The following is a 24,377-nucleotide window of genomic DNA, read 5'->3' on the forward strand; positions in this document are numbered from 1 at the left end:
GTTGTGTTATTTACAACATCAAAATGCAAAATAAAGAAACTGTATTACATTGTACATATAGACTACAACCGTATTATATCAAAAAGTACAATAACAGAGGAAGAAAAAGCTTCTCACGGAACTAAAAACATGGTATTTAAGTCCTATTTAATACAGAAATATTACAAAAACGAATTTTGTTAAAAAAAAAGAAATAATAATGTTTTAAGGCAAGTGTTTGTGGTGAGCAGAACATTTCATAAGAGAACAAAAATGTTAATTTTATGGAGGTATGCGGATTAAGTATATCAATGTTGATATCTAGAAATATGTGGGTGTGCCAAAGAATAGCATTAGTCTATAACAAAGGAACGCCCGGCGTATGTTATTTTTCGTAATGAATTCCCCATTGTTCTGGCAGCATTAACCAAACGCAGAGCAACAAACTGCTGGAGAAGTTCATTACCGGCATGCATTAGACGGGACGTTTTATCTAATTATTGTAAGAACCCTTTACACTAGGAACAAACAAGTCTTTTATTCTGTTACCTAGTTTGTACTGCGGGGTTGATGAAAGTCGTTGTAGACATGAAGTGTAGGCAAACTATCGATACCCAACCTTGAACCACAAGCAATGAACAGGAGCATTTGGGCGGATTTAGCTCACAATCTCAGAAAACAATATACTTTGTATAACCATGAGATCAGGTCCGTCTGTTAATCAAATAGTCAAAGAAAAACTAATCTATTTTCTACACTGCCGTTTGTAGATTTAAATATACGATGATATAAGGATATAAAGCCATATCAACTCAAATTACAGTCAAGTAGGGCACCTGCTACCTGTGGTAAGTCACGACCTGTGAGAGAGACACTTCCGGTTAGTCAGATCGCAAATGGACAAATATTAAGGAATGTAAAGACCTTTTACCATTAAAAAAACGTAGAAATGACAAAATTTGCACAAGTAAGCAGTGAATTCCGTATTTATGTATTCGTAGTACTTCGGAAAAATCTGTCGTCTACTTCGAGAAATGTCAAACATGATCACGTGACACAGATTTAGAGTAAATACTATGTAACACAATGGGTTCCCTAACATACACAATTAGAGTAGATACTATGTAACACACTGGGCCCTCTGTGATACACATTTAGAGTAGATACTATGTAACACACTGGGTCCCCTGTGATACACATTTAGAGTAATACTATGTAACATACTGGGCCCCCTGTGATACACATTTAGAGTAGATACTATGTAACACACTGGGTCCCCTGTGATACACATTTAGAGTAGATACTATGTAACACACTGGGCCCCCTTGTGATACACACTAAGAGTAGATACTATGTAACACACTGGGTCCCCAGTGATACACACTAAGAGTAGATACTATGTAACACACTGGGCCCCGTGTGAAACACATTTCGAGTAGATACTATGTAACACACTGGGTCCCCTGTGATACACACTAAGAGTAGATACTATGTAACACACTGGGCCCCGTGTGATACACATTTCGAGTAGATAATATGTAACACACTGGGTCCCCAGTGATACACACTAAGAGTAGATACTATGTAACACACTGGGCCCCCCTGTGATACCAATTTAGAGTAGATCCTATGTAACACACTGGGCCCCCTGTGATACATACTAAGAGTAGATACTATGTAACACACTGGGTCCCCTGTGATACACACTAAGAGTAGATACTATGTAACACACTGGGTCCCCTGTGATACACACTAAGAGTAGATACCATGTAACACACTGGGCCCCGTGTGATACACATTTCGAGTAGATAATATGTAACACACTGGGTCCCCAGTGATACACACTAAGAGTAGATACTATGTAACACACTGGGCCCCCATGTGATACCAATTTAGAGTAGATCCTATGTAACACACTGGGCCCCCTGTGATACATACTAAGAGTAGATACTATGTAACACACTGGGTCCCCTGTGATACACACTAAGAGTAGATACTATGTAACACACTGGGTCCCCTGTGATACACACTTTGTTTGCGCAAATTTAAATGTTTATGACTGAAGTTCTGAATCTGTTCAAACAAATAATCAACCATTTTAAAACAAGCTTTCCAAAATAATAGGGTCATATTTTTGACTGGTGTTTTTTTTCTGTTCCTGAGCATGATCTGCACCCGATCGGTATAGCTGATGCTCATTCGACCTAGATTCCCAGCTTTAAATGTGTTCACAAATTTATTTTTGGTGCGAACTGAAATATGCAACGTCTGGAAAATGTATCTGCCGGAAGGGGTTAAGTGTGGGTGAAATATGACTTTTAATCATTTAATAAGTAGAACATTATCCTCCCAAGGTCACGGGGCAAGTGTGTTATGTTTCTCAATCATCGGCAATGCACGTGCGCGCATTTATCAATCTATAATACTATCTGGCATCCTGTTTGTGTCTTTGTACAGAAAGGATCCTTATACTTGCTCACAAGCTCACAAAGGGCCAGGGTCCATCATATATCCGTATCATATGTATCTAACTGTGAAGACTCTCGTATTCCGATATACAGGAGATAATGGCAGACAAAAGAAGTATTTTCTACTTTCGGTTTGTACTGACCTATATATCTCATATCTGTCACGTCTCATCTGCCTACGGAGGAGATATGTTTTAAGAAAAAAAGTCTGCGTGTGTAAAGAAGAATGGAACCAGAACAGTGAGCTCTGGAGCGAGATAAATTTATTGAAAGCATCACTATAAAAAGTGAACATTCCTGATTTTATGACAGACTGTCACGATAACTGCTGCCGAACAGATATAATTACGATTGAAATCGACAATTAAACAAAGTAGACTCATATGTCAGGGAATATTCACGTCGTGACGTCAGATACATTAACCTTACCAGGGAACATTAACGTCGTGACGTCAGATACATCAAGCTAACCAGGGAACATTTACGTCGTGACGTCAGATACATTGATCAGGGAACATTCACGTCGTGACTTCATATACATTAACCTTACCAGGGAACATTCACGTCGTGACGTCAGATACATTGTTCAGGGAAGATTCACGTCGTGACGTCATATACATTGATCAGGGAAGATTCACGTCGTGACGTCATATACATTGATCAGGGAACATTCACGTCGTAACGTCAGATACATTGATCAGGGAACATTCACGTCGTGACGTCATGTACATCAACCAGGGAACATTCACGTCGTGACGTCATATACATTGATTAGGGAACATTCACGTCGTGACGTCAGATACATTGATTAGGGAACATTCATGTCGTGACGTCATATACGTTGATCAGGGAACATTCACGTCGTGAGGTCAAAATTCAAACAGGCGGATATTCCTAAATGATTTGTGATTGACGTATAATAATATATAATGCCTTATGATATTTTTATGTCTTGATATTACTGGTTAATGTGCTTCCCACGAAAAGCTGTCCATTCGTCTTTCATGTTTATCACTATACTAAAAACATATTACGCATTGAATTTTTTTTTTTTTTTTAAAAAGGTACAGAATTTCTGTGTTCCCTGTAAAAACCCCATTATCCTTATCGCCTGTGTATTTAAACTCAACAATTCGTTACTTCAGTCACATATTCTGGCCAGCTTAATGAACATCGCGTCAAGGTAGTTTGAAGGCTTCCCTTGAGCAGAATAGAAGAGTTTCGCCATTTCTTTCGTACAATACTCTGATCGAGTGTTGATTGTGGTCAGCCCTCTCGTTACTGAGAGTCATAAATCATACATCATTTATTGACACTTGAATCACACGACGGGATATCGTTTAAAGTAATGAAACATACGTATTTCATACTAACAGTTTCATACCAAAGGTCAACTTTCGTGTGCGGAGGAGACGCGGGCCTTAACCTTTTAACATGTCTAGCAACTGTATGAGTCTATTCATCTTGTCATTTTGCTCATTCAGACCGACGTATCTTGACCAAAGGAATAGGTTTCACGTAGCCAATCATTTCGTGCCTATCGCTTCCCCTATCTAACACTTAACTCTCGGTACACTACATCAATAGATGTTCAGCCGAATTGTGTGTAAACATTGAAATATTGAAATACATGTATGCCCTGTGCAAGTTTTCCAAATTCAGTATTGAACGATACGCATCATTGTCCGCACAGAATACGGTCTCTTTATTGTTAAACGTAAGGACCATCGACATGTTTCTCTTCGATCAATGAATGCTGTGTAAGCGATCTTCTCTTAAATCTATTTTGTTTAATGTTATTGTCAAACAGTAATGTTCGCCCGATTTGATTTTTAAACGTCATTTCCGTTTTCAAGTTACGCAATGAAGACGAAGACTAATCGAATCCTGCTTTCGAAGTGCAGATCTGCCAGCCCACACGGATCAATTAGCTATTTCTGTCCTAGAGCAATGAAAGGCATACATAAAGTCTGGATGTTGTATCGCACATTTGTCGAAGATTCCCAGAATCAACATGCATTTGAACTGCATAAAATATAACACAACATGAAAGAAGCCATTGAGTAAAAGAAATCTATATAATTAGTTTGAATCTAACGAAATACAATAACATTAACCAAAATATGCACAAGTGATTACTAGATTACGTAACTAAATGAAGATATTTTACCTCTGTCACATGAGAAGTGCCAAAGGGGAGCTAATTTGTTTTGTTAAGCTAAACAATTCATTGGTACAGTAGATAGTAGTCTAAAGAACAATAGGAGGAGGTAGACAGAATGATGAACACCCCAGCCCCCTCCTTTCCCCACCATCACTTTCTCCCTAAATAAGCCAAACAAAAAGAGAACATTTCCTCACACAATGAACATTACGTGGCGCCATCATTCACTAACAAGACGTGACTGATGAGAGACGTCAACAGTTGCTATTCTCACATGTCTTATGAAAGTTAGAAATCTTGCATAATTATAATCTACATTTATCACTGACACAAATATGAAAATGGAGATATCTTCTGCTATAATAAATATGATATATGCATAAGATACTGCATCGATGCTTCATCATAGTCATCCTGAAACCATTTCGTTATTTAATTACACTGTCTGTCGGTTGTCTTCGCGCTATATCACTACTTCCTGTCCTTATCGCTGTTAGTTCGACGGATAGCTCGTCTTCTTCACATCACGGCAGTATAGAAACGGCTTCAAACCCCCTCTTATCAATTGACAAAAAAAAGTTCCCGAACCAAAGTCGCACGGTTTCTATGTTGAAGATAAATTATAAATGTAATGATAAAAATAGCATCAACATTTGATCATGGTAAATAGACTTGAGTGCATTTTCACAGTCTGAAGATGCCCATCAACCTGCAACTTTGTTGGCGTTAAATAATTTCCGGTACTACATCACATTCCACCTCGAAATTTCTATGAGCAACTATATTAAGGAAATCGCTGCGCCAATGTGATAGTACTGTCAACCATAGTTCTCCGCGAGTGATTTATTTTCACAAATTTCGCGATATCAGCGAAATCATTTTTAAAAACCATATTTTTGTAGATATAACTAAGTTGATTAATAAAATAAGATTGTGTCTAAATGCATCGTGTTTGCTTCTGAACATTGTTGATTTCAGCGCCGAGGAAGATTTATTCCATAGAGTGTTCAATACTGGATCTGTATTTAAAATTTCAACGTATCGTGAATACAATCATTCGGTAACTTGTTTACAAAATAATACACGTTGATAAAATATTTGAGATTGACCTTCACATTGCTTTCTTAACAATATCACGAGACAATTAATTGATTTGAAAATTAGTGTTTAAAAACCGAGGTATATATAATTGTACCGAGATAAATACAAATATGTAATGAAACCATAACCGAATTAAAACGCCACTGAAGAAGCAAAAAGCGATGCCGTTATATTGGGCCTTGCCTGGCTAGAAATAAATTGGTAAAACTAAAGAAAAAAGGTATTTTTTTCTTCCAAAACCTATCTAGTCAAATTGCTACAGAGAAACCACGGTTACAATGTTAAGTGTTTACATGATAACGCACACAATCTTTAAGAGAGATCGGTAGGAAAGTCCGCAAAAACAAACAAAAAAGGCAAAACAAAAAACATATAGGAGAATTCTCGGCTAGATACAACACTAACACAACATGGAAAGTTCACAACTGAGAATCGAAAACCGATTTTACCTTTAGTACCGACAAGTGTTTATGTAGTAGTGTTTTGATGTTGATCGTTATTATATGATCAAACTGGATTTAGATTTTTCATGAATCAATAACATCCCATCATCTAAATTTGAGATTCGAGGCCTTTCCAGACAAATCAGTCTCGTAAGAAAATGTAAAGTGTGTATCGTATGGAAACTTAAAGTTGCCAAATGATCCTCCATATCTTAGAAACTATTAACGCTAAAACGAAAAGTATCAATAGCCAGCGAGATTGATCGAGTTTGTCCACTCATCAGTAAATTGTTGGCATTCCTATTGATTTTATCAAACATTTGAGAATAAACTTAAGTTCTGGCAGATTTTGTTTTTCTGTGTTCCCATCAGGCAGAAGGATGTTATGTTTGCCTGTGTAGCTCACTAGGGACGGAACAGGATTACTAGGATTAGGACAAATTGTATCTTACGTAAGAGCACGCGCTGCCTCCGATTGAATTAGAACAGAGCACTGGCTGGAATGCAGCTTTGTAAATACAAATGTTTTCATAACAAGCAAATCGAAGCAGAACGTCATCGAAATCGGTAATAATAGAAGAAGATTATTGTTTTACGCGATTACCGATTCAAAAGACACATTAAAGTTAGCTTTATGCGAGCAGATTTTCTGCAACCGAGCGATGTGTATTCCTACGAGAGTTCATTATCCTTCAGAAATGCAAGTTTATCATCCTTTATCGTGAAAAAGTTATGTAAGGAGACACTCGTGTCACAGCTAGAGATGTCACATAACGAACAACAATTCAGATGACATAACAGATGAAAGACAGTCTCAGTATGTTGATAAACATGATATTGTTTTCGCTACACGGCCCTCCGTTACATGTTCTGTGAAAAGAAAGACAGTCTCGGTATTTCGATAAACATGGTATTGTATTCGCTACACGGCCCTCCGTTACATGTTCTGTGAGAAGAAAGACAGTCTCGGTATTTCGATAAGCATGGTATTGTATTCGCTACACGGCCCTCCGTTACATGTTCTGTGAGAAGAAAGACAGTCTCGGTATTTCTATAAACATGGTATTGTATTCGCTACACGGCCTCCCGTTACATGCTCTGTGAGAAGAAAGACAGTCTCGGTATTTCGATAAACCTGGTATTGTATTCGCTACACGGCTCCCATTACATGTTCTGTGAGAAGAAAGACAGTCTCGGTATTTCGATAAACCTGGTATTGTATTCGCTACACGGCCTTCCTTTACATGTTCTGTGAGGTCGATTTTTCATCATAACAGTTGATATTTCTATATGTGATTTAAAGTATATCTCTAAATAACTTCAGTGAAGTTCTAACTTCGATAACTATTTCGTATGAACAATAAACACCGACGTTTAGTCCAGCTGAGCAGCTAGCTATAGGTTTCCCTACACGGATACCACGTGTAATATCCAGCTAAATCATATCGTAAAATCTAACAAAAAGTTCTTTCAATTGCAGTTTTGCCAGAAGATTAAATTGATTAGGTCTTCACGACTGGTGGGTTTAATAGCTATTTACACAATATATGCGTCTTATCGCGTGATCTCCTACAAGATTAGCTGCACGTGACGGGTGTTGCGGGAGCACTGTACTATCGCGAGATCTGAGCGCGATCTCGCGGATCAGTGAAAGTAAGCTCATGCCGTAATACCAGGGTGAGTGACCCTGTCATGTAAATGAAAACAGGTGTTCCGGTGGACTAACTAGCGGCAGGCATATCGACAGAGTAACAAGCGCGTTTGTCAATATCATTATAGGGAGTAATACAACTCCTTTACACCAACTCATCTTATATTTAGTATATTCTCTTCACCTTCTGTTGGTAGATTATTTTTTTTACGAAATATTTCAGATTACTGAAGATCATAATGTACATGCTCAGACTAAACACCGAAATATCGGATAAAGTTTAACTCTTGTGTGCTAATAGATCTACACCTTGTGTAGAGATATAAAAAATAATTGATGTACTATGCTGTTCTAAAAGGAAAACCTTAATACATGATATGAATCAACGAACTATAGATTATGAAAAAGACATTTAGACGTAATAGTGAAATCGTTTCTATGAAAGCCTCGCGATCGTGTCAGACGCTGGGTATAAATAACATGATCGATGTTCTGATACAAAACAAATTGATGATAAATATTTCTGATGTATCTACTTACTTATATACCCACGGGTGCATTTATTCCGTGATTTAGCTACCGTGTCAGTCGGCGGTATAGACAAGAAGGCGTGCATGACGTTCGACAGGGCCATTCATGTAAATTACGACTGGTCATCAATCTTGGCGGGGCGTACGTTTTGGTGTTAACCAATTTCATTCCGTCAAAAAGATATGTCAGTCACTGGTGAATTGTCAGCATAGTAACAGCCAGACGATCGTAGTTCCCGCGTAATTTGATTAACCGTCATTAGCCGTCATTGGCCCGTCATTGTGTCTTACAAATCACTGTCTTAAGGCATCCGACGGCGATTTTATCCACACATTCACTTAACTTGGTGAGAGGGCTGTAGAGAAAAATGGTCACGTGATAGGTCAGTTATGTAGAGACAAATGGTCAAATGAAATGTCAGTTGTGTAGAGACAAATTCGAATGACAAGAATGCATATACACTTTTGTCGTGTAACCGCTTTGTAGAAGTCGTTCTCGGACCCTTCGGCAGTCCAGCATATCGCTACACCAACGGAAAGGGCGAAAAGAAGGGAGGTAACTCTAGCGAAATCAGTATGACAGACAACCCGCCCTGAAACAGTATTACGTTTGCCGTTTTTTGTCAAATGAAAACTTTTGGAGACATAATTCATAATTCTTCTTCTTCTTCTTCTTCTTCTTGGATAACGATTTTCATCACAACTGATGATTTTAGTCATGCTTCTTAGTAACAGGTGTGTACGACACCAGTCATAAGACAGAAGATAAACAATGCAATATTTCGACTCCATATCTGATATAGAGTATAAGTTGCACAGTTTACCAAACTAGAGTTGACCGCTGTAGCCGCCTACGTACACACACAGGTATAATGAAAGTCCTACATTATTCATCACCTCCAGTTATGTCGTTGTAATATATCCCAACGTGCTCCATTATACAATATTTCTTGATGGAGTCATCCAATAACACCTTAATTGAGGAAATTATATATCACGTGTGAATATTATGTTTACGACCAAATCAAGTCCAGATCGATACACAATATCAGACGATCTAACGGCTCTATCGATAAATATGTCCAGTAAACACTGTTAGAGAGGAATATCAAGCATGAGAATTGCCACTGGCACCAAATTTGATCTTTTTAAAAAACCAATAAAAAGTGTTATCATAATGGTTCGGGGCGATTTTCTCGGTTGGCGTAAGACTATTGATTTGAGTTTACAGTCAATGTCAACCTCCAAGAACTCGTCACCAATTAATGTAATTCAGTGTTGTTTTACATATAGCATTTCAAATGACACAAATTTATAGATCTGCCTCAGTTAATAGGTCTGTGTCATTTTATAGATCTGTATCAATTTATAAGTCTGTACCAGTTTTTAGATCTGTACCAGTTTATAGATCTGTACCAGTTTATAGATCTGTACCAGTGTCTGTATCAGTTTATAGGTCTGTATCAATTTATAAGTCTGTACCAGTTTATAGACCTGTACCAGTTTATAGATCTGTACCAGTTTATAGGTCTGTACCAGTTTATAGATCTGTATCAGTTTAAAGATCTGTACCAGTTTAAAGATCTGTACCAGTTTATAGGTCTGTACTAGTTTATAGATCTGTACCAGTGTCTGTACCAGTTTATAGGTCTGTACCAGTTTATAGATCTGTACCAGTTTATAGATCTGTATCAGTTCATAGGTCTGTACCAGTTTAAGGTCTGTACCAATTTATAGATCTGTACCAGTTTAAGGTCTGTACCAGTTTATAGATCTGTGCCAGTTTATAGGTCTGTACCAGTGTATAGGTCTGTACCAGTTTATAGATCTGTACCAGTTTATAGATCTGTATCAGTTTATAGGTCTGTACCAGTTTATAGGTCTGTACCAGTTTATAGATCTGTACCAGTGTCTGTACCAGTTTATAGATCTGTACCAGTTTATAGATCCGTATCAGTTTATAGATCTGTATCAGTTTATAGGTCTGTACCAGTTTATAGATCTGTACCAGTTTATAGATCTGTACCAGTTTATAGATCCGTATCAGTTTATAGATCTGTATCAGTTTATAGGTCTGTACCAGTTTATAGATCTGTATCAGTTTATAGATCTGTACCAGTTTAAGGTCTGTATCAGTTTATAGATCTGTACCAGTTTAAGGTCTGTACCAGTTTATAGGTCTGTACCAGTTTAAGGTCTGTATCAGTTTATAGATCTGTACCAGTTTAAGGTCTGTATCAGTTTATAGATCTGTACCAGTTTAAGGTCTGTATCAGTTTATAGGTCTGTACCAGTTTAAAGTCTGTACCAGTTTATAGGTCTGTACCAGTTTATAGATCTGTACCAGTTTAAAGTCTATACCAGTTTATAGATCTGTACCAGTTTAAGGTCTTTACCAGTTTATAGGTCTGTACCAGTTTAAAGTCTGTACCAGTTTATAGATCTGTGCCAGTTTATAGGTCTGTACCAGTTAAGTTTTTCTTCATGTCAAAACTAACGTTAGTTAAAAGTACCTCAACTACATTCGCATGGTGATATCTGAGCAGACGACCATTCTGCAGTGAGTTGGGAGGGGGAGTCATTGATCCATCGCCCATGTAAAATGATAGTAAAACCCCGGCATGATATGATAGCGGGGTAAACAAGACGGATTTCTCCCCTGACGTCCATTTGGAACAATTACTGTAATAGATAAATGAAAAGATCAAGATCATTTTGTAAGAATTCATTCTCGCAATGATTTATTCCTGATGGCAGGACGTACATCAATGATAGAGGAAAGGAATGGGGTCCTGGACGTTGCATTTTGCATAAAAAAAACCTCTAAACATCTCCGTTCTGTTTGTGACATGGCTTTGCTTCATGTCAGAACACATGCCACATCTTGGCACATATCTATATGACACACTGAAAACTTATACTAATGAAAATTAAAAGAAGTTTTAAATCGGCATTTTTTATATTAAATTCAACAGTATGCTGGTGGTCCCAATAACTCGATATGCGAGTGTTACATGCGTCAGTGATCGGCAACACTCCCAGATCGCGCGGCATTACAAAGCGGGGCACGCGATCCTGTCAAAACAGTCTAACCGTGTTTATAGCAAATTGCTGGGCTGACTTCCGATGATTAGGTCGACCGATCGTGTAAATAGCTCGTCAACTTTAAACATGTATTTATATAAACGGCACATGTATCTGTTCGCGCCATATATCCGCTCTTTAGCGCGTTTGTACTGACGGGACCTCTGGAATGCACCCCGTCACAGTTTAGCCTTGAAATCCGAGGGAAGCTCGATCTACGGAAATGAAATGGGGGATAACTCAGTATGACCATCATTATAGGGAAATACAAAGTTTTAACGTGTAATGATATTAAGGGATATAAAAAATGTATATTGATTCAATACGTTTACTTCTTTTCAAAACATTATGTTACTCCTGTTTTCATTCGGACGGTATTTACACGAATATTGTCACAACGCAGCCGTTGGTTCTAAATGTAAAAGGATAACAGATATATTATATATACTTAAAAGAACACAAGGCAGACTTATGAGTATTCGTCATACATCAGTCAACGCGTTCAACTTGTCTCATCCTATATGTACATCACAATCTTGTCTGGATATTTCTATGTAATCCGTTTGCAATCTTGTCTACAATCATACATATTCACCCGCCGTTTCACTAAAAGCGTTTTTCTCTTGCTTGATTTTCATATTTCCTTTAAAATTCATAACCCTTGGGAAAAAAACTTATAAAGACCGGATCATTACATTATGTTATATTAGTCGGTTATCCCGTCGTCCTCTCCTCAATACGGTAGCGACTACCTATCTTATCTTGTACACTCGGAATGGTGTTGAAGTTTAATTCGTTTGAAACACGAAATTTGCTCTATCTCCTTTAAGCAGGTCGATGCCAGTTTGTGTCTCGAACAGCTCTGCGTTCGGTTAAACTAAGCGCAGCAGGTACCGCTACAAAACGCTAACTTCCTGTTCTTAAAGGAAAACGAGAAAAAAAATTACAAGCGCGTGCTTTTCATATCTAGAGATAAAACTCGCCCAGCTTTTCCCGGGGCATGAGAGCGGTATTTCAATTAGGTTATTTTACTCCGATCCCGTCGTGCTGGGAAGGGGCACGAGCCAGCAAAAACACCAGAGTACAGGTAGCCTATATATGTTCTTTGTGCGTGTCTTTCATTGTGATCCGTTTAATAGGGGACTTCATGAACGCAAGGCGATAACAATGACATTTACTCTGACCACCGAACCGTGAAGAAGACTAATGAAGCATGTCCTTTTTACTTCCCAAATCAGCATTACGCATTCCGTTCTGTTTTGACTTAATCCAGACGAAATGATATCTTGATAGTCGAAGATTTGTTGTACTCAAACCCATGCGGATGATTTAGACAAGCACCATACAAGTTAAACAGCGCTGGTAAGGTTAATCATTGTTTTGTATCCGATGAGAGTTTATGTTACCAAAACCATCACTGTTCCTTGTCTGGGCTGCACACATGCACGACATATGTTGGGTTCGATGATAGCCACACGATTAGCCAGTGCGGTTGATATTGCTGGATGGAAACAGTGGCTGGCTGTTGGCCATCATCCTCTATATATATTAAACCATCTTAACTTATATAATTAGCTATACTAACTGCATCAGGTGGAGAAAATGGCATGGGAATGTCTACAGACGAGACACAGCCATTGTTACTCAGGGTAACTTGTATGGTTTCCAATAGTTTCTGTCACTTATAACAAACTACATTGAGAGAAAAGTGATATATGTTCAGACTGTTTCGACCCCCTGTAAAGTTTTTCGATTTCAAAATTTACGTCTGTTACCTTTATCGCTACATGGAGGTTGGCAGATGGTTTGTACCAGCAATGTGTCGTGTAACTCTGGGTTTGGCGCGCGCCACCGGGGCAAACGTACATGGAGATATCAAACACATGTTGATTGATAAGGATCACGTGTAATGTTGTGTAAATAGCGGGAGGGATGCACTCACATCCATATATACGTTCTTTCGACTATACATGTATCAAAGACGCAATCCATTTTGTAGATAGACGAGTTGAAGACAAACACAGCACACAACTCGGACACCAGTGGTGCTAGATTACGTTAGTGAGGACGACATGTGTTAATATGTACATGTTAATATATACTTAGTTAGGGGGACATGTGTCGATATACTTACTTAGAACGACACGTATCAACATGTACGTGTTAATATATAATGAATTATAATTCTCAGACAACACAGGTTCATTTTCAAACTCACTTTCTTTTTATCAGAAGTAAGAATAACCAGCTCCAGACTTATATATATTTCAAACTCTCATCCCGATTTATCAACGTGTTCCAAAGGTTTTTATGACCCCGCCCCCTCTACAAAGTCAACCTCCTTAGACTATGATTCATGTCTAATATTTAATTCAAGCAGGAAGGACGACATTCTGAACGATGATAAGTCCAAACAGCTGGTCCAGTCGACACGGTTCGAACTTGTGACGAACAACTGCATGGCCATGTTTACTCATACGTGCAGCATTTATCTAAATGGTTGATAAATTACCAGGAAAACACAAATGTTTCAAGAATACAGCGATAAACGATCGACATGGACAGACGGAAAATCACATGCTATAAACCAAATGGACAGGCGGAAATGGGCAGAGAAGGAAAACACGGCGAGTTTACGCTGTCATGGGGCCGAAAAAAGATACTATGAAGAAAACGAAAAAATGCCAAAGGGAGAGGCCAGATTCAAGAAGATGAAAAAACAGAATAGAGAGAGGAAAGAGACATGGAAGAGAGGGACGAGACTTAGATGTAGGGACAAGAAAAAGAGGAAGAGCAAGATTTGAAAATGAGAGACGAGACGTGATGGGCGGAAACAGACAGCCGGACGATATACGGTAGCGAGGGACGAGACTTAAATGTGCGGGACGATTAAACAAAGAGGAATAAGGAGACTTTGAAGCGAGAGGTGGTAACAAGAGAAAAAGATCAAGACAGAAAAGCGAGGGACGAGACTTTTAAGTTAGGACGAGACCAAAAGGAGATGAACGACAACTACCGTTGAGAGACCTTAACATGGGAAGAGTAACGTGACTTACAGCTGAGGAACGAGAAAATGAAAAGAGGAGAAGGACGAGACTTGTAGGAGTCTGTGAGGAATCTGTGACACAGTATTGTGTAATAAATGTCGAGATAATTACCGATACACACACGTGGCAGTGACATTGATTAAAGTAAGGCGCCTGACCGTATTACATCGTGTACCTTTATTTCAAGTCATAAATTTGTTTCACGAGTGGAACACATATGTATGGCTGCTAATGAATTCAGCTACCACGCTGTGATTACTAGCACCAGATCAGTAATCTTATGACACGTACTGGCACTGTATTGAAAGACAACTGTGGTAGAGATTGACAAATTAGAGGAACTGTTGATATCACGAAATATTTCTAGTCAGAAGCTGTGACACCGTTTGTCTATTGTTTTGAATTTTCCCACAAAGTGGGTCTTGAATTGTCTCAGAACAAATATTTGACCAAAATTATTATTTCTGAAACCGTATTGTTTAATATCGTACGACATTACAATCAGGAATTGAAGTTCGTGACGAAATCTTGTCGAGTAAACGCCATCAGTCATGTAAAAACCGTAATTATACATGATACATCATATGAGAATTGGTCCAACTTTCGGTAACTTTAGTCATGTGTAAAGTTCCTGTAAGGTCACGCGGAGAGATCGTGGAAGTTTTCGTCCTTGTGAACGTCGACAAAGTGACCGCGTCTAGTTCTATTGGATACTGAGAACCTATATGTTTAAGCCTATATAGTTCTACAGCTAAAGGATAGTGGATAGTGACAGGAGATGGTGTTTTTCTAAGAGGTAGTGACTATTGATCATTTAGCCAGTGGATACGTTTCTGGACATGTCTTAGATTAAGTCATTATTGAAGCGAACATTAATTCTGTATTTTAGTGGATACTGGGAGTGTGACGCCATTTGTCCGTGTTAGAGAATATCCCGGGAAAGGATATCACGGAACTAAAACGGAAGATACTCGTGGGAACACTGTACAGAACTATAAAACGGTGCCAGTGAACGGTTGAATGATATTCGGAACGATACAACATCTACAACACAAGTCGTCCGTATTGGTGCATGATCAATGAGGGAACACTAAATGGCTGCACGTGTAAAACCACAGTAGTGGAACGTATACTAAAGCGTGTAATTTGCCCCACTGTTTGGACGTAACTGTGTTCAATATAACCTATAAAACAAGTCGTTCGTTACCTGTGAAGTTGCTATCATGACGGCCCACGTGATTTATGCCCAAGACTAGGACTAGTTTATGATAATATAATTGACTAATTTCTCACGTTTTCATTAAATATGGACGCCCTCTGCCCAAAGAGTGAGGTAAGTGGAATGGGGGATCTCTTCACGAAAGTACACCCCGTGGTTAGATAGTGATCACTGGCTTTCCCACTCCCCTAAACAGATGGGTGTAGATAATGGTAAGGTGCGTGTTTGTCGGAGACAGGCATTCCTATCAGAAGCTTTTCGTCCACTCTAATTAATCTCATACTTCACACCTGGCTTCACGTATAGTAGGATTAAAAGAAGACTGGCCTGGATGATCGACATGGGGGAAAAGGGACATCACGGGTTCGGTATAGACAATACCCATAATACCACTTAACGATTTAATAACAATTCTGTAAACTCCAACTGGACGATACATAGGAAACGTTTCAGTACCAAACTTCCGATAGATTTAAAGAATAAACTGACCCTTACTCTGAAAAGGTACATTTTTAACAGATCGTCTAGACTATACTATCTCAGCGTCTCGTTATCTTTATGAAGTGCCATAAATAGCATTCGGAGGTGATTACCTTTTAGTGTCGTTCACATCATCAACAATCTTAAACTCTAGATATTTGTATTCATTCTTCAGATATAAAAGGAATATTTTCATATTTTTCTTTCGTACGTTCCATAATCAATGTTTATGGCGAGGGGAAAGTTAATGTCTCAACGACATGTCAGGTTCTGTTATATATCAGAACAGACGCGGGGTGGAGTGACTATATCACATAAATATGTCTGAATGAGTGAAAGGAATTGATCTAGACAAGTTATACAATCAGACTTTCCATCTGACGCCTCGCAACAATTCGGTAATCTCTTCCGGTGATCCTCACGAATATCATACATGACCCGTGCCAAGATTTGCGGACAGCGCCACATTGCGGATATTGACTGACTATTATGACAGATTTGTTGTAAAATACGCCGATAGGTGGCGCTAACCCACCATCATGTTTTATGTCTGAAACTAATTTCCAGTTTAATATGTTTCCAAAGTATGTCAATACAATATGATACAACCAGTAATGAATGGTGTTAGCTCTTTACCACCAGGAACAAATGACTTGCCAGTATCCGTAGTTAACAGACTGTGTGTTTTGTTATACTGCTTCAACTAGTCGCCTGGTTTACTCGTTGTGTTAAACGTTTCAGCAAATTGATGTATATTGCTAATGTTAGACTGATCTTTCGCGGAAAAGCGATTGGAGCAAGGCACTAATTCTATATCCATCATACACCAAATCTACTAGTATTTCTAAATAGCATCCTTTATGCCATTATTTTGTAGAAGCTGTCTGTTCCCATTACTACCAACGTCTCGTTCAGCTTTGTCCGGAGGAAGTAAGACACAATTACATTGATGCCAAAACATCCAGAACAGTAGGCTTTCCAGTATTCAGATTTCTATACTTTTATGTTTTATGGTAATATTTAACGCCATGGCCTGACTTTCTATGGAACAAACCCGTAGCTCGGCAATACATTGTTGTTTGTAATTTACTGGCCACAGTTCTTTTGCTTGATGAGATACTTCAAAATCTTTACTCGATGTGACGATATTGAATATCAATGATTTTAATTAAGCCCTGTTCCTCTGATCTGCGTGTGCTCAATCAAGGTCAACAGTGGATTTGGCAACTACTCAAGCGCACGCTGATTTGATTTCAAGATGGTAACTGACGTAAACAATAAGCTTAGTTTCAAACATATTACTGCCGCATGCACGAAGGGCAAGACTTTGACTGACGCCGTTAACGTGCTTGCATTTATGTGTTACCGGAAGGTGCAAATGACCCCTACCTGCGCATGTTTGCAGGTATACCCGACCTGATTGATAGGTAGTGTGCTACTCTGATTATATGTTAAAGCGGCCACAACAACATAAACTATCCCAACCATCTTAATTTTCCTATTTGAGATCGATGGAAAGACGTTTTGTGACTATATCGGGCGGTTTTATTGCCAGCTAAATTACAGCGTTCGTATCCTGTTATCCAATACAGAGAATACCAAAGGAGACTAAACTACATGCCTCGCAGTCTGTGGACAGGACCGGAGAAGCAGACGACACCAATTGTTTAATGACAGGGGGTTGACAGTTGGAAATGAGCAATGAACGTCTGTATTAATGGGAGTGTATGCAGATATAGCATTCAATTATCGACAGTTACAAGAGTCAGGTAAATCGATATGAAGGTCTGGGAAGGTTTCAATCCACGCCAACAAATCGATCGACAAGAAAGAGACCGGGTAGACGGAAATGTCAAGGGTTAGAAGATCTGAGAATATTTTGACAGAAAGCGAGGTAGGGGAGAGATACTCCCCTAGTCACATGACCCTTCCGTAAAAAGTAACAGGAGGGTTATGTAGCCAATGGTTAGGACAGATAAATTATGGATTATGTAAGTCAATGCATGAGACAGTTCAGTTATATGATGATGTAAGCCAGTGGTTGTGACAGATAAATTTTAGGATTATGTAAGCCAATGCTTAAGGCATAAGAATCTCGAGTTTTTCCAAAGTTGAGAGACAGTTGTTTTGGCTTAGACATTTAGAACTGGTTTTTTTTCACCACCTTTGTCAATGTGTAGGTCATGTTTTTCTATTTCCCCGGGTGTGCGACAATTCCTTTGTATTAAATCTTTGTCGCGCGCTAATGAATCATTTCGTTTTTATATGGAGTGTATAACGTCAGAATGCGGCGCCTTTTTCTGTCATTGGATAGGACTAAATATATATACTGTCAATGTTGGATAGGACTAATATCACAGGATTTAGGCCTCGCACTTAGATAAAACACAAAAATAACCACAAGCCAATTGATTGGTATGTAACACGGCGAACGTATTAACATGTTAGGTAAGGCCCGCGTTCTTGATTTATTTGGCGATATCATGAGTCAATACGACTCTAATTTCGTCGGAATTGACGCTAACCGGAAGTCAATGGAGACACGTGACAAATGGCGACGGCATAAGTATGTACTGTAATGACCGATGCTGTATTTTGCATGTTGCCATTTTGATCACGTTATCGATGTTTGGAGGGGTAATGACGGTTCTCTGTATCGAGTTCATGTGTGAAATATTCACGCATCTCATCGAATATGGCTTCGAACAGGTGTCAAATGTGTTCGTCATCGCATTATAATTAGGGTGTTTAATGGACAAATGAAATCTGTGCAAACAATATTTACAGAATAACCACTGTAGCTTTGCATTAACGTATATGTTGTCTTAATTATTTTCCTAGACACGAAATAATCTGATTTTACGAGGCATAACATATTGTTGTGTCCATGGGGGATGACCGAATAGACTAGGCAATATTTTGTGTGACAAGTTCATGACTGGAGAGGGTTCATGAATCTGGACTGTAACACTTCCCGACAGATGTACACATAAGTGTGTCAGTAAGAATGACATCTCTCCAACATCACTGGTCTCCATCTTCACCATCGGCTACTGCTGTGAGCTGCACGTCTGCCTTGTCATATGCTGATAAGTGATGTAGGTAATATGGTCTGTATACATGTACAATTTACCGACAAGACGTGTACATTTTGTATTCTGACTACATCCATCTGTGCTGAGGGTTCAGAACGTGAGCACTCTCTTTATCTACCTGTGCTGTTGTAAGTAGTATCGAAACAGAAAAGATAAGGCGGTTAAACAGACTATCACAAATTATAATTATGATTAGCCTTGTCTGGGAATATATCTTTATGTAGACTGTAACTTTCTTTACGCTATTGTCGTAGTGTTACACCTATACATCAACTGGCGACCCATTCAGATGCTGTACCTTACTCGTTATTGGTCACCGGTCAAATGGGTCCAGGATGTTGGACATTTTAAAAGTATTTTGATATATATATAAACTGATTAATTTTGTGCCAAACAAGTTGTATCAACTTAAATAAATTACTCGTAGTCGGTCAAGTGACCAATTACTGGTAACGCCTTTCCAGGGAATCGAACCCCGGATGCCCAGGCGGAAGGCAAATACGTTGCCACTGTGCTAACCATCACAATTCGATAGACGTTCTTTTTTTAAAATCGTTATACGCGCAGTATAAACAACGGAATATGCCCGAACAAACGTATGACTAGATAACGACTGACTGGTAGTGTTCAATTGCTACTTAGTGCTTCAAAAAGTCAACCTTATTTATAGTTTCAACGGAAGGGAATTAATGCGCGTCCGGATCAGCATCCGGTCTAGCAATAATTACCATACCTAGCAACATTTTGTATCGATTTATCACAAGAACATAAGTACACAGACCAACATATACAGGTGAAAATACAGATGAGAGATGACGGACTGACCTACAGATACAGGTGAGAAATGATGGACTGACCTACAGATACAGGTGAGAGATGACGAACTGACCTACAGATACAGGTTAGAGATGACGGACTGACCTATAGATACTGGTAAGAGATGAGGGACTGACCTACAGATACAGGTTAGAGATGACTGACTGGCTTACATATAAAGGTTAGAGATGAGGGACTGATCTACAGAAATAGGTTAGAGATGACTGACTGACCTACAGATACAGGTGAGAGATGACGGACTGACCTACAGATACAGGTGAGAGATGAGGGACTGACCTACAGATACAGGTGAGAGTAACGGACTGACCTACAGATACAGGTGAGAGATGACGGACTGACCTACAGATACAGGTGAGAGATGGCGGACTGACTCACAGATATAGGTGAGAGATGGCGGACTGACCTATAGATACAGGTGAGAGATGAGGGACTGACCTACAGATACAGGTCAGAGATGAGGGACTGACCTACAGATACAGGTGAGAGATGAGGGACTGACCTACAGATACAGGTGAGAGATGAGGGACTGACCTACAGATACAGGTGAGAGATGAGGGACTGACCTACAGATACAGGTGAGAGATGAGGGACTGACCTACAGATACAGGTGAGAGATGACGGACTGACCTACAGATACAGGTGAGAGATGTGGGACTGACCTACAGATACAGGTGAGAGATGTGGGACTGACCTACAGATACAGGTGAGAGATGTGGGACTGACCTACAGATACAGGTGAGAGATGACGGACTGACCTACAGATACAGGTGAGAGATGTGGGACTGACCTACAGATACAGGTGAGAGATGAGGAACTGACTCACAGATACAAGTCAGACATGTTAGACTAGTGTCTATGGCGAATTAGCAGTAGACTGTGGATGATCTACAGAAACACGAGGTCAGGAGATGATATAAAATAAAGTCTTCCAGACAAACACCAGTTGTGAATACCACAAAGGTTGGAGAGTTCGGGAGTATTTATACATACATCTCTTTGTGTGGATGCCAAATCCCGAATCAGATTTTCCGTTCCGTAATGGAAACTAGTGTTATCACGGGATATAAAATCTGCCTGTGTACGTAAAACACTTTTTAATACAAGATGTTTTTTTATGTAGCATGACGGGAAAAAATACCTGGCAACGAATCTGTCTGGTTTTCTAAAGTGTTATAACTAACGGTTTTAGACCGTTCCATTTACTTTGGTTTATTCATATTGAATATTGAATATATCATAACGAGAATGGTTTGATTTCCGACGGCCAAATGAATACCGCAATCTTGCCGGTAATGATATTGTGTAAGTTGATGTGTATTCTGCGTGGCACCGCCCCATCACAATTGTATTTTACAGCAAACGACCTATACTTTATTCGCTAATTCATGTAATAAACACATTCGCCTCCCACTTATAATATGGTTTCCAAGGACAACAATACCATTAAACTCTAGCTATCACCCGTCCATATAGATTACGTCTGATTTATATTTATCCTTGCAAACATTCATATTGTATTTTGTATTCAATTTTAAACATTTTGACATAAGTCTTAACAAGACAAACATGGTGCATGAGAGGGCGCGTAGTACCTGCCTTTTATGGTCTAAATCACCACAACTCAAACAACATCAAGAAAATACCAACATGGCAACATCATCATAATTCAGACTCAAGTTCCATAAAACTAAGGCAAAATATGGCCAAAAGAAAGATTTACAAGGAGACTCCTGGAAAGGTACAAGGAGTTCCAGGAGTTCCGGAAGAATGAGCGTCTTCTGCTTCAACGACGACATCTGCTATGTAAACCTGGCCAATCCAAGTAAGTTATAATACGTTCTCATATGAGAACAGTGTATACAACAACGGAACTAACGAACAACCTAACGAGCATCAAATACGTCTAGCTTCATGAAAACAGAAACAGAATATTTCTCTTTTGAACCCTTGTGTTACAGTTTGTCAGTCAGTTGTTTTCTTGCACAAAAATAGTAATGGGAACAGACCCATTGAATTGAGACATGTAAATACTATAGGTTGGAGAAGCAGGGTTAATTCTATCCAGAAATGGAAAATTCACAATAGAGAAATTGAAATCATCACGTTTATCAAAGTAATTCTAGGCCTTTTCAATGCAGTAAAGTGCATTTACATGTATTCGATTTACAAAATTGTATTGCCTGATTGTGTAGGCATAGGCAACTAAAATAATACAGTATAAACTAAAAATGCTTCCATATTATAAAGAACAATTTTCACTAAGGAAATGTCCCTAAATGGTGTCGTTTAATTAACCTTACCTGTCTCCAAAGAAAATCCGGGAAGTTGTTGGCGATGAAAGCGGAAACGGCCATGTGACACACCGGAAGTATAATCCCACTTATGATTGCTACATACGTCATTAGCGGCATGAGAGAATATAACATAAACACAACAAACATCACCTCCCATACACCATCCATAGGTCCCAACAGAGGGCGCTCACGCCCAGGAACATCCGGGTCCAGTTGTAACGGAAATGCCATCACAGCAAAACACAATAGGAATACCAACAATAGATAACAGACTATCTTGAAATAACACTCATTCATGAACTTCGTATGAAGGAATATAAATATTGCTATAAATAACACACACTGAACAGCCAGATAGATCCCGCGTACACTTAAACCCGACAAGTACACGAACTTGAGGACAGAGAGGGTACCTGTCAGTATAATGAGGACGCCTAGCATATATCGTATGGCAGATTGTTGAAGTGTAAACACGTAACGTTTGTACAATCTTTCCAAGTCATCATTATCAAACTTGTGACGATTGAAGACCTTTTGGAGATTCGACCTTGCCCGATGTGTCAACATCGGTGTCGTCTCCATGTTGATCCGGTCTCCTTCTTCCATATTGTTAAGCATCCTGTAGAAGTTCCGGTCCTTTGTTAGATAGCAATATTCCTTCTCCCTGGTCTGAACCCTCCATCACTGACCAAACATTTACCTGTAAAGACAAAAATGCTCAGATCAGATGAACCCCCAGATACGTTGGAAAATAAATCCCGGTTACATCAATAGTGAATTAAATGTCATCACCTGACTTACACATGCTGCAGATGGATGAATTGCTGCTGAGATCTTCAGCCGCTGTCACAGAGTATAAACCACGATGAGATTGAACTATAACTGCTGTGAGTACTTACTGGTGTGACGAGAACTCTGTCACACAGAGTACTGACTGGTGTGACGAGAACTCTAACCGCTGTCACACAGAGTACTGACTGGTGACGAGAACTCTGTCACACAGAGTACTGACTGGTGTGACGAAAACTTTAACCGCTGTCACACAGAGTACTGACTGGTGTGACGAGAACTCTGTCACACAGAGTACTAACTATGTGGCGAGAACTCAAACCGCTGTCAAACAGAGTAAACTGATATAAAGAGAACTCTAACCGTTGCCACACAGTGCTGACTGGTGTGACGAGAACTCTGTCACACAGAATACTGACTGGTATGACAAGAAGTCTGTCTAACACAGAGTACTGACTGATGTGACGAGAACTCGTACCACTGTTACACTGAGTACTAACTGCTGTGACGAGAACTCTGTCACATAGAGTACTGACTGGTGTGACGAGAACTCTAACCGCTGTAACACTTAGCACTAACTGATGTGACGAGAGCTTTAACCGCTGTTACACTGAGTACTAACGGATGTGGCGAGAACTCTAACCGCTGTTACAATGAGTACTAACTGATGCTACGAGAACTCTAACCGCTGTCACACAGAGCACTAACTTGTATGACGACAACTCTAACCGCTGTCACACAGAGTACTAACTGATGTGAAGAGAACTCTAACCGCTGTCACACAGAGTACTTACTGGTGTGACGAGAACTCTAACCGCTGTCACAGAGAGCACTAACTGATGTGACGAGAACTCTAAACGCTGTAACACAGAGTACTATCCGGTATGACGACAACTCTAACTGCTGTTACACAGAGTACTGACTGGTATGACGAGAACTCTAACCACTATTACACAGAGTACTGACTGGTATGACGAGAACTCTAACCGCTGTTACACAGATTACTAACTAATGTGACGAGAACTCTAACCGCTGTCACACAGAGTACTGACTGGTATGACGAGAACTCTAACCGCTGTTACACAGAGTGCTGACTGGTGTGACGAGAACTCTGTCACACAGACAGAGTACTGACTGGTATGACAAGAACTCTGTCACACAGAGTACTGACTGATGTGACGAGAACTCTAACCGCT

The 24,377-nt window shown here is 39.3% G+C and overlaps 1 protein-coding gene across 2 annotated transcripts in view; it reads right to left on the reverse strand.

Moving 5' to 3' along the window:
- Positions 1-24,377, reverse strand: part of LOC132544906 (uncharacterized) — a 59,961-nt gene that overhangs the window by 24,024 nt on the left and 11,560 nt on the right. For both annotated transcript variants that reach the window (XM_060208564.1, XM_060208572.1), the window contains exon 2: positions 22,399-23,092. In XM_060208564.1, coding sequence (XP_060064547.1) covers positions 22,399-23,010 — 612 coding nt within the window. In that variant the 5' untranslated portion in view covers positions 23,011-23,092. The remainder of the gene's footprint in view (positions 1-22,398; positions 23,093-24,377) is intronic.

The sequence above is a fragment of the Ylistrum balloti genome, unplaced genomic scaffold, assembly GCF_031769215.1.
Source record: "Ylistrum balloti isolate Yb309-2 unplaced genomic scaffold, AGI_CSIRO_Ybal_v1 Utg369592, whole genome shotgun sequence".
NCBI classification, from domain to species: Eukaryota; Metazoa; Mollusca; class Bivalvia; order Pectinida; family Pectinidae; genus Ylistrum; species Ylistrum balloti.